Consider the following 13,335-nt stretch of genomic DNA (forward strand, 5'->3'; position numbering starts at 1 on the left):
AAAGATCTCATTTTTTAAGAAAAAATTAATTATGTGTCTGTGTGTATGTCTATGGATGTGTGAGCAGAAATGTAATGTCTGTAGAGGCCAGAGGCACCAAATCTCCTGGAGTTGCAGGCAGCCGTTAAATCCCTCTGGAGCTGGAGTTGTATACAGAAGTTGTGAGCCACCTGGCATGGGTACTGGGACCCAAATCTCTGCCCTCTGCAAGAGCAGTATGTACTCTTAATGGATGATCCAGTCCTCCAGCCCACTGAGTATTGCACAAACTTGGATGTATATAAGCAGAGCTGAAGCACCATCTCCAGCCAGGAGATACAGGCTGTTGAGGGTGATCAAGCATTAAGACAGTGAAGGCTGGAGTCCCGATCACATTGTGTTGCTGATAAGCCTAGACATCTGGGAAAGAGAATAAACCACCTCACTTTGAAAAATAAATAAATGAGCTAACAACAGGCCTGGAGAATCTCTTTAGGGCATTCCAACGCCTCTTCCATCCCCTCTAATGGCCACTCTACTCACTTCAGTATTCCATCAGTACAGCCTGAGAGCGTCACATCATTGGGATTCAAATTTGCTGGTCTGGCAAAAGAAGAAGCAGTCACTAAACACCAAAATGGATGCCTGGAGTCAGGTGTGGGGGCTTACACCTGCAGTCCCAGCACCTGCCCAAGAAGTGAGGAAGACAGCAAGTTCAAAGTCAACCTAGGCTACATACCTAGACTCTATTTCCCAATACCTAAAGATATACACTTCATCTCTGTATAATAAATAGGTTTGTGATCTAAGGCCATATCACCCTGAGTGTACCCCATCTTGTCTAATAGAATTATATGGCCAAAGTACAGCCTCGAAAGAGCAAAGCCCTGGGGCCAGTTTCCAATATCACAAAGGGATAAAACGGCCTTAAAGAACATCCCAGAAACTTAAGTTCAGTAGAATTAATAAATTGAGAAGGCAAGTGAAAGGAAGTACCAAATAGGTGAGACTTTTGTAGGAGCAACAGGAAATATGAATCAGTGCCTACAGACACTGGACAAGAACAACCAGCATCCTTACATGTACTGTGCTTTCCGTAGGAGGACACCAACGAAGAGGCACTTAGAATTCACATGCTGCCAGATAATCTGTTTGGCTACATTCAGCATCTCAGTATTCATCATTTCACCAAACAGGATGACCCTGTCAACCTATAGGATGAAAAGAGGAGACTGAGACCAGGGTACAAGGCTCGAATAGACATGGATGATCTCAAAGCATCAAGATTGAAGGGTTAGAACTCTGAGGGGGAAAGGAAACTGCAGCTCCTAAGAATTTGTAGGAGGAACACCACTACACCCTAACTTAGGGTAGCATCAAAGAAGCAAGGACAGCAGGGATGGGAAGAAAGCAAAAAGGGGGACGGGGTGTTGTGCAGTTCATTCATGCTCATGAGAGATGATTGCTCATTCTGTGAGCCAGTTTGGTTTGGTTTGGGTTTTGGTTGTTGTTTTTTTTTTTTTTTTTTTTTTTTTTTTTTTTTGAGACTGTCTATGTAGTCCTGGCTGTCTTGGAGCTCACTATTTAGAACAGGCTGGCCTTGAACTCACAGAGATCCTCCCTCCCACCTCCTACCTCTGCTGGGATTAAAGGTGTGCGCCACCACGCACACTGTGAATCAGTTCTTAAGTTTGGCTATTTTATATTTATGGGTGTGAGCCTTGAGCATGCTAAGCTAAGCTCATTATCTACATGTCCAGTCAACATGACTATTTCAAGCATTCAAGTTGATAAATAAAGGGCTTATAGGTATAGTTCACGGTGATGCACTTGGCCTGACTTCAATTCTCAACACTACACTATATCTATTACACTTAAGACAACAGTAATACCTTCTCAAAGTGCACCGCCTTCTAATTATCATGCCACATTTCACTATTATCTCAGTACTATGGAAATATGAGGCAATGGTAGCCTGCTGAGCACTTCTGCGCAGCTCTATACTGAGTGACATAATGCAGGTAGCCTGAGGGCTGCCGAACAATTCACATTAAGGGAGGGAAGTAGCAAACTTGATTAAACTACACTCTTAGTTTCCATTTATCACTACAGATTATCAGTACAACCCTGTCTGAGGGACTACCCTGAGCAGCAGGCCGATGAGAACACTGTCAAGTATGAAAGGTGTTGAAGGATCAATAAATGAGAAGTAACCAGAATCACATTCCACACCTGTGAGCCCAGCACTTGGAAGGTGGAGGCAGGAGGATAAGTTGAGGAAGGCCAGCCTCCTCTATAGGAGACAACAAATGTGAGAAGCAGGTTGTGGAGGAAATGCTAGAAGGGAGTTTCATAGGAACCGAGAAGGACTCACAGGGGTCCTTTGGACAGCCAAAGACAGCAGGTACTTTCCAAAAGTATTGATGGGCCAGTCATCCATTTCTTCCAACTCCTGATGGAAAGAAACAGGTTAGAAGTTTGTGCCTGGGGTTAGAGAGATGGCTCAGAGGTTAAGAGCACTGCCTGCTCTTCCAGAGTTCCTGAGTTCAATTCCCAGCAACCACATGGTGGTTCACAACCAACTATAATGACATCTGGTGCCCTCTTCTGCAGGCATACATGCAGGCAGAACACTATATATAATAAATGAAGAAGGAGGAGGAGGAGGAGAAGGCAGTTGTGCCTGGGTATCAGTGCTCTGCCCTGGAGGCAGTTTCCATGGATCCCCTACAGGCTCATCTGTAATCTGATCCCACTGTGAGTTAGAAAGAGGGGGCTCAGACATAGTGGGAGGTCCTTACTATTAGGGAAGCACTCTTGGAAGACTCTGAGGTATCTGAGTTCCTGTAAAAAATAAGTTGTAAAAACCTGAAGCTGAACCATGAATCACTCTCTAGCTTGTTTCTGGATGCAATCCTTTGCTTCTGTGTGTATTTTCCACACGCCACCTGCCATGAGCTCCTCACCAGAGTCAGCCAATGCCAGCGCCACGCCCTCAAGCCTGGAGAACTGACCAAGATAAATATCTTTACTTTGTAAAGTCAGTTTGCCTCCAGCATTTCATTAGGGCAATGGAAGACTATTATGATTAATTAAAAAAAAAAGTAGTGTCAATTTGTTTGAGAAATCCTCAAAGTTATGTATATCTGTGCTTCTTTTTTCTTTTTCTTTCCCGAGACAGGGTCTCTCTATGTAGCCCCGACTAGTGTGGAACTCACTATGTAGGTCAGGCTGGCATTGAATTCAAAGAGATCTGCGTGCTGCCGCTTCTCAAGTGCTGGGATTAAAGGCATGCGCCACCATGGCCAGCATATATGCTTCTTAAACAAAAGGAAAAACCGCTCTGCATCCCAGGCTGACCTCACACTTGCATTCCTCCTGCCTCTGCTTCCTGCTTTCCGAGTGCTGGATTGAAGGTACGCACTACCACACCTGGCCATTCATGCCTTTACTATTGGAGGGGCTTTCAGGCTTGTGTCATTTATCTATTTTCGGGTAGTGTGTGTGGGTGTGTGTGTAGGGAGGAACGTTTCTGACCTGGACTTGAGCCTGAAGTTTGATGGCAGTCTTCAGGATACCTTCATCTGTCTCAAGTACTGGTATCTTCACGGTTCCTCTTCCACACAACAAAACAGTCACCTGCTCTGCCCGGGCCATCATCATTGCAATCAACAGCAGCACATAGTTCAGGGGAGGCTGACAGAACAAAGCATCATCGGGAGTCACAATTTAGAACTCCCACTTGCCTACCCAGCTCTAGAGGCCAAACTCCTGGTTTGGGGAAATGGGGAGGGACTGTGGGTCTCTCAGGATGGGTCACCTTCAGCAGCCCTGCCCAAGTCAATACTGGGATACAGCAAAGTGAATTCCAGAAACACTTGTGTCAGAAACCTACAGATCACTCTTAGCTAGCCAAACTTGAAATGTTAGTATTATGAGGCATAAGCAAGACTGACTAAAATTGTCCCAGGGAACCAATAACCAGCACTTGGAAGCAAGTCCACACCATATCTCTCAGCCTGTGTGGCTCTCAGAGAACCAGAGGGAAAACAAATCCTCTCAAGACCCTACATCCTGCCAGCCCCACGGAAGATGGGTTGTTTTTGGTTTTGTTTTGTTTTGTTTTTATTTCTTTACCCCTTGTGAGTGACTCTTGGGACAGAGCCTGTCGGCGTTTGCATCTGTGAGATAGACCAAGAGGGTCCGGCCTGGCAGTGGGGCTAGATTGTGCTTTACAGAGAGGTTGACAGCGGTTTCCAGGGCCTGGCGATACCGCTCCAGCAACTTGACATCACAATTCCACTGTCTACAACAAGAAAAGACACAGACACAGGGGCTCAGAAGCTTGTCCGTCTGTCCGCAACTCTGAAGCAGATGGAAAGACAGAAATGTGCCACTGCGATCCTCTCCCCCCTCCTAAGCACCCCCTCGCTCCCACAGCCCGCTTCCCATGCTGCCACAGAAGCTTTCCTTGGGACTTGGATCCAGTGTTGCAATCGCCTGCCATGCTCATCTGTACTTGATTTAAGAGGCATGGCTTAACTGCTACAAGCTTATCAGGGGATATTAAACTTTTCAAAATCATTGTATTATTTTGTGTGGATGAGTATTTTGCCTGCATTTGCACCACCTATGTGCAAAGCCTGCAGAGGCCAGAAGATGATGTTGGATACCCTGAGAATGGAATTAAAGACAGCAGTGAGCTACCACACAGTGGGTGGGATCCATTTTCCTTCCTTCCTTCCTTCCTTCCTTCCTTCCTTCCTTCCTTCCTTCCTTCCTTCTTTCTTTTTCTTCCTTCCTTCCTCTTTCTTTCTTTCTGTTTGTCTTTTGTTTGTTTTTCAAGACAGGGTTTCTCTGTGTAACAGCCCTGGGTATCTTGGCACTTGCCCTGTAGACCAGGCTGGCCTGGAACTCACAGAGATCCCCCTGCCTCTGCCTCCCAAGTGCTGGGATTAAAGGTGAATGCCACCAATGCCTAACTACAAACCCAGATTTTCTGAATTCTGAAGAGCATCCAGTGTTCTTTAAATTTTTTATTTGTAGTTTTGATTTTGTTGTTGTTGTTTTGTGGTTTTCCTTTTATTAAAAATAGTTTATTTTCTCAATTGATATATCCTGATTATGGTTTCCCCTCCCTCCACTCTTTCCAGGTCATCTCCACCTCCCTTCCTACCCACATCCAATCCCTTTCTGTCTATTAAAGGACGGGCTTCTAAGAGATAATAATAAAATAAAATAAAAGATAAAACAAGAACCATCACATCAAAGTTGGACAAGACAAACCAAGAGAAGGAAAAGGCCCAAGAATCAGAGACTTACTTGTTCATACACTCAGGAATCCCACAAAAACACTAAACCTGCAAGCCCTGATATATATTTATGCAGAGGACCTGGTACAGACCTGTGCAGGCCCTGTGCATGCTGCCTTAGTCTCTGCGAGTTCCTATGAATGTAATCACGCTGACTCAGAAGACCTTGTTTCCTTGGTGTCCTCCATCCTTTCTGGCTCTTACACTCTTTCTGCTTCCTTTTTTGTGGGGTCCCCTGAGCTCTGAGGGGTGGGATTTGCATCCAGTGTTCTTAACCACTGAGCCATCCATCACTCTAGCCATGGGGGTTTTATTTTTGACATAAGGCCTTACATAAACAAGGTTGCCTTCATATTACTGACTCTTGCTTGGGCCTCCACCTCCCAATGGATATAGTAGATGAGGGAATCACTTTTTAGATTTCCAGCTAATAAATACAACAGAATGACAGAAAACTCATTCTCCAACTGCCAATAGCACAATCTGGCTAAGGAAAAAAAAATCATCAATGAACAAGCCATCAGCTACACTAAGGAGCTTAGGCTGAGCATGCTGGCACACAACTATAATCTCAATACTGAGGAGTCTGAGGCAGGAGGATCTTACATTTGAGACGAGCTGGGCTACACAACAAGTTCAAGGCCAGCAAGAGATTCTGTCTCAGGCCAGAGAGCTGGCTCAGTGATTAAGAGTGTGTACTGCTCTTGCAGAGAACTGGAGTTCAAGGCCCCAACTCCCTACAACCCACATTGGGTGGTTCACACCACTTATAACTCAGCATGCAGCAAGAGATGCTACACACATTCACAGACTCCATCGGAACCAGTGAAATCATCTCAAGCAACAAAGTGGAAGCTAGAGAAATTTGGGTTTTCATAATTTTTATAGAACAACGTTCAATATAACTGCTGAAGACTGGGTTTTGGTGTAACAGTGACAGGAACCCAACAGGTGTGCAGCACTGAATGACTGACAAGTCTGTCTCTAGAGGATAATGGATGCCTGTTCCCAGATGGCTCCCTAGCCCTGGCCTTAAGTTCCTTTATCCTTTGTCTTACTTTTTTCCCAGCTAGCAAGCACATACCTGGTCTTCTGCAGCCTCAGCTTCTCCCGCTTGAGCTTCTCGAATATCACAGGTATAGTCATTGCCGCCCGAAGCTGCCGACGCGTCAGGGTGCACAGGTGCCTGGAGTTGGCAGGCTTCTTGATAGTTTTTGAGTTTCTGATCATTATCCGCCTCATCAATGTTGTATTGGAAGGAAAGGGCAATGCTGTGTAGCAACAGGAAAATACCCTAATCAGGCAACTTCTATTACCTTAGTATTCTAAACTCCTATCCTTAGGGCTGGCAGAGGTCTGCCACTGGTTACAACACACTCTAAGTCTGCAAAGCAAGAGATTGAAAATATCTGACAGGCAAATGGGAATCAGAAGAGAAAGAATACCTTTACTTCTGAGTTGAGCCTCAAGTTTATCAATAGAATCATGAGCATTAAGGAATCTGAACGGAAACTGCCGACTGTTAACCACAGATTTCTGAAAAACAAGGAAGAATTATGAGCAGAGGACCAGGGAGGCTGAAGGCCATGGGGCATACAGGATCAAGACAATGGAGCTGTAACTCCACAAGGCTTGTGGGAAGGTAAAGAGAGAAAAATAGATATCTAGAGGGAACAGAAGAAAGGAAAGAAAAGTATGAAAAGAGAATAAAAAAGAGAACGTAACTGGAGCCCCATTTCTTTTCTTTTTTTTTAATTAAAAAATATTTTATGTGTATGGGTGTACAGGTATGTTTGTGTGCCACATGTATGCCGGGTACCCACACAGGCCAGAAGAGGGCACCAGATTCCCTGGAAATGTAGTTACAGATGGTTGTGAGCAGCCATGTTGGTGCTGGGAATCAAATCCAGGTCTTCTGGAAGAGCAGCCAGTATTCTTAACCCTCTTAAGGCATCTCTCCAGCCCCAAAGCCCCATTTTTTTTTTTTTATTCTACACTGTCCCTGAAGTGAGTTAATCCATAGATGGGGATCTTTCTGTGTGCTTTTGAGTTTACAAAGTAAACAGGGAAGTTATTATTCTCTATTTGTAATCTCTGGAAGACTGACTAGTGCCCAAGACCTGTCCTTCCCAGCATGTCTGTGTTTCCACATTTATTATATCCCACACAGAAACCAGCTGGTAGCCATAACCATTCTCAGCCACAGGCAAGAGCTGGCCACTAGAGATGCAGCATCTCCTGACCAGCGTGGATCGGCTAAGCCACACACTCCCCACTGATTACACTCACCTCATGCTGGAGTTTCTGCAGAATGAGTTCATGGTGGCGGGCACTGATTCCAGTCCGCAGCAGGTTACACAGGTTCCGGAGCATGGCCATGAAGGGGAGTTTCCCATTGTCTTCAGACATGGGGGATGGGATAAAATGAGTGAGTGACAGACACAAAGTTGCAGCCCATAGCAGGAAACACAGTCACACAGAGACTCAAATGGGAGAATGCAATATGCTCTATTCAAAATGTTTTAGGGATCCAGAAATATGAAACAGGGACTGGCCTGAAGTGGACAGTAAAATTTATGTAACTGTTTATGGGATAGCTGTTTCAATAACAATGTATGTCACTATCTGTTGGCTTTAGGTGTGGTTCAACTGAGAAAACAAATTCCTCTTTTTTTCCACCAACCTGATGGAAGGCAAGAACTACTACTGCAAGTTGTCCTCTGATCTTCCATATAGTGCCCGCCCCCAAGCAAATAAATAAATGTCATTTTTCTTCTCTCTCTTTTTTTCCCTGGGTTTTCAAGACAGGGTCTCTCTGTGTAGTCCTGGCTGTCCTGGAACTTACTCTGTAGATCAGGCTAGCCTCAAACTCAGAGATTCATCTGCCTCTGCTTCCTGAGTTCTGGGATTAAAGGTGTGCACTACAACCAACCTGGCTTTTTTCTTTTCTTTTTAAATTATTTTTATTCATGCACATGTGTTTGTCTGTGTGGGAGCATAAACCACTTGTTCACAAGTGCTGTGTGCACAGAGGTCAGAAGAGGATGTAGCATCCCCTGGAGCTGGAGTTACAGGAGGTTGTGAGCCGCCTGAAGTAAGTGCTTGGAACTGAACTCAGGTCCTCTACAGAGGAAATCATGTACACACAGGTTAACTTTATACAGACTGAGCAGGTTGTAGTTATATATTTAGGAATATAACTGTGGTGATATATTATTTGTGATCTAATAAAGCCACTTGGGATCAAAATGCAAATCTAGCTACAAGTCATTGAGCCAGGCAGTGGTGGCATACACCTTTAATCCCAGGACTCAAGAGACAAGCAGATGGATCTCTGTTAGTTCAAGGCCACAGTGAGCTACATGATCCAATCCTAAACAGAAACAGCTCACACAAAGGTATCTCAGCACTTGGGATCCCACGTCTTTAATCCCAGGATTTGAGAGGAATAAAAGGAAGAGGCAGCAGTCTGGGGTTGCAGTCTGAGGCTTGGTGGAGACAGGATTGCAGTCTGAGGTTTGCTGGAAAGATTTATTCTCCAGACATGCTGAGGAGAGGACAGCTCATTCAGCCTGAGGTAGAGGTAAGAGCTAGTGGCTGTCTGCTTTGCTTCGCCAATCTTCAGCTTGAAGCCTGAACCCCAATATCAATCTCTGAGTTTTGTTTTTTGTTTTGTTTGTTTTGTGTGTGTGTGTGTGTTTTGTTTTTTGAGACAGGGTTTCTCTGTGTAGCTTTGGAGCCTATCCTGGCACTCGCTCCGGAGACCAGGCTGGCCTCGAACTCACAGCGATCCACCTGCCTCTGGCTCCCGAGTGCTGGGATCAATCTCTTGAGTTTTTCATTATTCATGTTATATATAACAAAGAAATAAAGGCAATGAATCTGAGAGACAACAAGGGGTCAGTAAGTACATGGGAAAAGTTGGAGGGAGGAAAAAATAAAAAATATTTTCAAGATTAAGAAATTCAAAACAGAAAAGTTATTTGGCTGTGGGATTACAGCTCCATCAATGTTCTGGCCTTGGTGTATGCTCTAGGTGACCACACATGGAGGCATATTCACAGTAATGGGGAACTTGAAGCAGAAGGATTGCCAGTTTGAGACTAGCCTGTATTACAGGTAGGTGTTCTCAAAAAGGGGGACAGGGAGAAGAAGAAAAAGAAAATAAATGCCTTTAGGACTCGGTGCATGCCGACAATCTCAGCAGGAGAAAAAATAGGACAGCCTGGGCAATATAAAGAAACTCTATCTCAAAATAAAAAAAAAAAAGTAGGGCTAGGGAGATGTCTCAGGAGTCAAGGGCACTGGCTGCTCTTCCAGAGGACCTGGGTTCAATCCACAACACCCACATGATGGCTTACAACCATCTGTCACTCCTGTCTAAGGAGATGCAATGCCCTCTTCTGGCATTTTCAGGCTCCAAATACAAACGTGGTTCACTGACATTCATGCAAGCAAAGGACCCATTGTGGTGGTTTGAATGAGAACAGCCCTCATAGACTCATGTATTAGAAAGCTGTTGAAAGGATTAGAAGGGTTAGGTGGTGTGGCCTCGTTGGGGGAAGTGTATCACTAGGGATGGGCCTTGAGGTTTTCAAAAGTCCATGCCAGATTCATTCTCTCTCTCTCTCTCTCTCTCTCTCTCTCTCTCTCTCTCTCTCTCTCTCTCTCTCTCTCTCTCTCCTCCCCTCTCCTCTCCTCTCCTCTCTCCCTCCCTCCCTCTTCCTGCAGATCAGGATATACCGCTCAGCTACTGCTCCAGTCTTTCATGCCACAATGCTTCCCTCCATGATGATAATGGGCTAAACCTGAAACTTTAAGCAAGTCCCCAATTAAATGCTTTATTTTATAAGAGTTGCCTTGACCATAGTGTCTCTTCACAGCAACAGAACAGCAATAGGGTTAGTCTTAGTGACTAAGGCATCTACACATATAAAATAAATAAATAAAATTAAAATTTGGGAAAAAAAAACTAACCATAGGGGATTTAGTCTATATTAGGTATTAGTCTCAAACAAGGTAAATGTCACAATTTAAAGTTTCAGAGTAAGTGATTCTCAGCTAAAAGGAGGAAGTAAAGACATGCACACAGACTCAGCCCTATGCCACATCCTTCTTTGTTATTTGTTTTCGTTGTTTGCTTGAGACAGGATCTCCAGGCTGATCTCAAAATAGTTATCCTCCTGCCTCAGCTTCCCAAGCACTGCAATTATAAATGTGCATCGCCATACCTTCCCACATCCAAGCCCCTTTGTTGCTGTATCTTAACTTGTGAATTGATAAAAAGGCTGTCAGATGGGTATGGCATTTAATTCCCAGGTGATTCTGATATATATCACCAGTGGCACCTACAGAGACAATAATAAGTAGCCAAGCAACTCAGGCTGTCCCTAGTATAAATCATAACAATCAGCAAAGGACACTGGAGCTTCTCAAGTTCCAAAATTGGAAGTCTACAAAATTCCATCAAGGTCTGAATTTGCATACATTTAAACAAAGAGAAAAATACCCTTGACTTTCCAAAGACAAAGACAAAAGATAAAGCAAAAGAAAGGGGGCATACAAGAGAATGGAGGGAGCTGGACAAATGGCTCAGAGGTTAAGAGTAGTGGCTGCTCTTTCAGAGGTCCTGAGTTCAATTCCTAGCAACCACATGAAGCTTGCAACCATCAGTAATGAGATCTGGTGCCCTCTTCTGGCCTGCAGGGACACATTGAGACAGAATGCTGTATACATAAATAAATAAATAAATAAATTTTTTAAAAAAGAGAATGGAACTTTTCTTTTTCTTTTTAAAATTACTTTTTATTCATTCACTCACTCATTCATTCATTCATTTATTCATTCATTCATGTGTACGGTTGTTTCGCTTGTATGTGTGTCTGTGAACCACATGCATGCCTGTTCCTGTGGAAGCCAGAAGAGAGTATGAAATCCTCTAGAACTGGAGTTATAGATGGTTGTGAGCCACCATGTGGGTGCTGGGAATCAAATTCAGGGCCTCTTGAAGAGCAACAAATGTTCTTAACCACTAAGTAATCTTCCAGCCCCTCAAAATGGGCTGAAGAGCGTGAGTCAAAGTCAATAGTGAGGACAGCTCTTGCAGAGGAACTAAGTTTGGGTCCTAACACCTACAGTGGGCCTATAACTCAGCTCTAGGTATTCGATGCCCGTCTCTGGTCTCTGAGGGCACCTGCACTCACATGCACATACACACAATCAAATAAGTCCTTCTTTAAAAAAGAAAGCATGAAAGAGCCTTTCATAGTTAAAAATAGACAACAAAGGGAGACAGAAAAGACTGGAGGTAATTCGTTATTCCCCAATATGAAATTTCCCCTTTATCAGTATTGGGAAATGATTAAAATGTTCAGGTCCTACATGAATTTCTATACAAGTTCTAACATTTCATGATCTAACCCCACCTCATTTGAAATAAATTACAGGTATGTTGATACAGGTGCAAACAAGGAAGAGATACCACTTTTTTGTTCTGTGTTTCTAAAGACTTGTTTATCACGTAAGCATATTTGGAATAATGATTAACCTAAGATATTTAAAACAAGTTTGACTGTCCACATCAGTAGAAACACCTCAAAATATCAATCACATTTTGGTTATGTAAACTAAATTGCAAAATAACTGCACCATTTTGTGGAAATCTTCAACAATCTACAATACAGAAAAATGAATGGGGAAGGCCTGAAAGGAACATGGTGGTCAAGGTCACCTACCTATGAGTTCCTCCCAGACACAAGCTTTGTTCCCCCGCAAGCTCAGCTCCCTCTCCCAGGTCTCCGGCCTTTGGAGCTTCATCCGCTGCCCAGCTCTGCTAGAATCCCATGGCCCAGGGAGGTGACTCCGAGAAAAGAGCTCTAGGGTAGATGGGTACCTAGGAGAGGGAAGAAAGTACCTATCATTTCCTAAGCTACCATAAATAGAAATGAGCCAAAGTCTGACTCACAACATTGTCTGCCTTCACTCATACTGCTGGGATTGAGAATCGCCACAATTAGAGCTATGAATGAAGTGATGATCACGTCGATGGCATGTGCTTGAAATACAGGGTCTCACCTGTAGCCCAGCAGGGCCTGGACATGCTGGGCAGGCTCGTGGATATGCAGTTTCTCTACCAACTTCTTCAGAGTGAACCTTGGCAGACTTTTCTCTGGCACTGCATTGTAAGCTGCTTCAAACTGTGGAAACAGTCCCAAGCACCACAAGGTTCATTTCACCCATGATTATGGGGTATCAGAAATAAAAGCATAAGCCTGCCATACCACATCAGGAAGCAAAGCAAAAAATGATCATATACCACTTGAGGTAATTTCATTCTCTAAAACCCATTTGGACAAAGGAAAGAAACAGCAAGGAAAAACTCTGCAGGAAGGAAGGACCTCCCAAGGACACAGCTGCAGCTAAATGCTACAGCAACAGCACTCCTACAGTCCCAGCAATGTGGAAGGCTAAGGCAAGAGAACTGCACAACAGATCCCAATCGTGTAGGCAGCATGAGCAACATGGTAGATGATCTCAAAAACATAAAGAGAAATAAAAGTTAATAGTTCTTTGGGTTCCCAAAGAAAAGAAGAGGAGGAGACACAGCTTTCTGGGAGTCCCCATGTTTCATTTATATAGGGTGATTGACATAAAAGAGAAAAAAAAAAAAAAAGCAGGGAATGAGAACAAAGAACATCCTTTTATTCTCTCAGAGAAAGAATAAGAAGGCAACTCTTATCTATATCATAAGCCTACAGTAGTGGTAGCACCTGCTGTTTTGAAAACTTTCTACATCGGACTGGAGAAAGGGCCCAGTGGTTAAGAACATCAGCTGCTCTTCCAGAAGTCCCAGGTTCAGTTCCTAGCATCCCCATGGTGACTCAGAAATGTCTGTAACGCTAAACCCAGGGGATCTGCTGCCCTCTTCTGGCCTCCAAGAGCACCAGGCACACATGTGGTACACAGACACGTGTGCAAAACAAAACACGGGTTCCCATAAAACAAATAAAGAAAATTAAAAGAAAAAACCTTATAAGGAGTGGAG

At 43.9% G+C, this 13,335-nt stretch overlaps 1 protein-coding gene across 2 annotated transcripts in view; it reads right to left on the minus strand.

Moving 5' to 3' along the window:
• Tep1 (telomerase associated protein 1) overlaps window positions 1-13,335 on the minus strand; it is a 46,272-nt gene that overhangs the window by 24,711 nt on the left and 8,226 nt on the right. For both annotated transcript variants that reach the window (XM_027386592.2, XM_027386593.2), the window contains exons 8-17: window positions 12,366-12,487; window positions 12,026-12,183; window positions 7,581-7,690; window positions 6,737-6,827; window positions 6,376-6,562; window positions 4,117-4,285; window positions 3,517-3,675; window positions 2,354-2,431; window positions 1,060-1,190; window positions 523-582 (exon numbers count right to left, since the gene is read on the minus strand). In XM_027386592.2, coding sequence (XP_027242393.1) covers window positions 523-582; window positions 1,060-1,190; window positions 2,354-2,431; window positions 3,517-3,675; window positions 4,117-4,285; window positions 6,376-6,562; window positions 6,737-6,827; window positions 7,581-7,690; window positions 12,026-12,183; window positions 12,366-12,487 — 1,265 coding nt within the window. The remainder of the gene's footprint in view (window positions 1-522; window positions 583-1,059; window positions 1,191-2,353; window positions 2,432-3,516; window positions 3,676-4,116; window positions 4,286-6,375; window positions 6,563-6,736; window positions 6,828-7,580; window positions 7,691-12,025; window positions 12,184-12,365; window positions 12,488-13,335) is intronic.

This window comes from Cricetulus griseus, assembly GCF_003668045.3.
Source record: "Cricetulus griseus strain 17A/GY chromosome 1 unlocalized genomic scaffold, alternate assembly CriGri-PICRH-1.0 chr1_1, whole genome shotgun sequence".
Taxonomy (NCBI): Eukaryota; Metazoa; Chordata; class Mammalia; order Rodentia; family Cricetidae; genus Cricetulus; species Cricetulus griseus.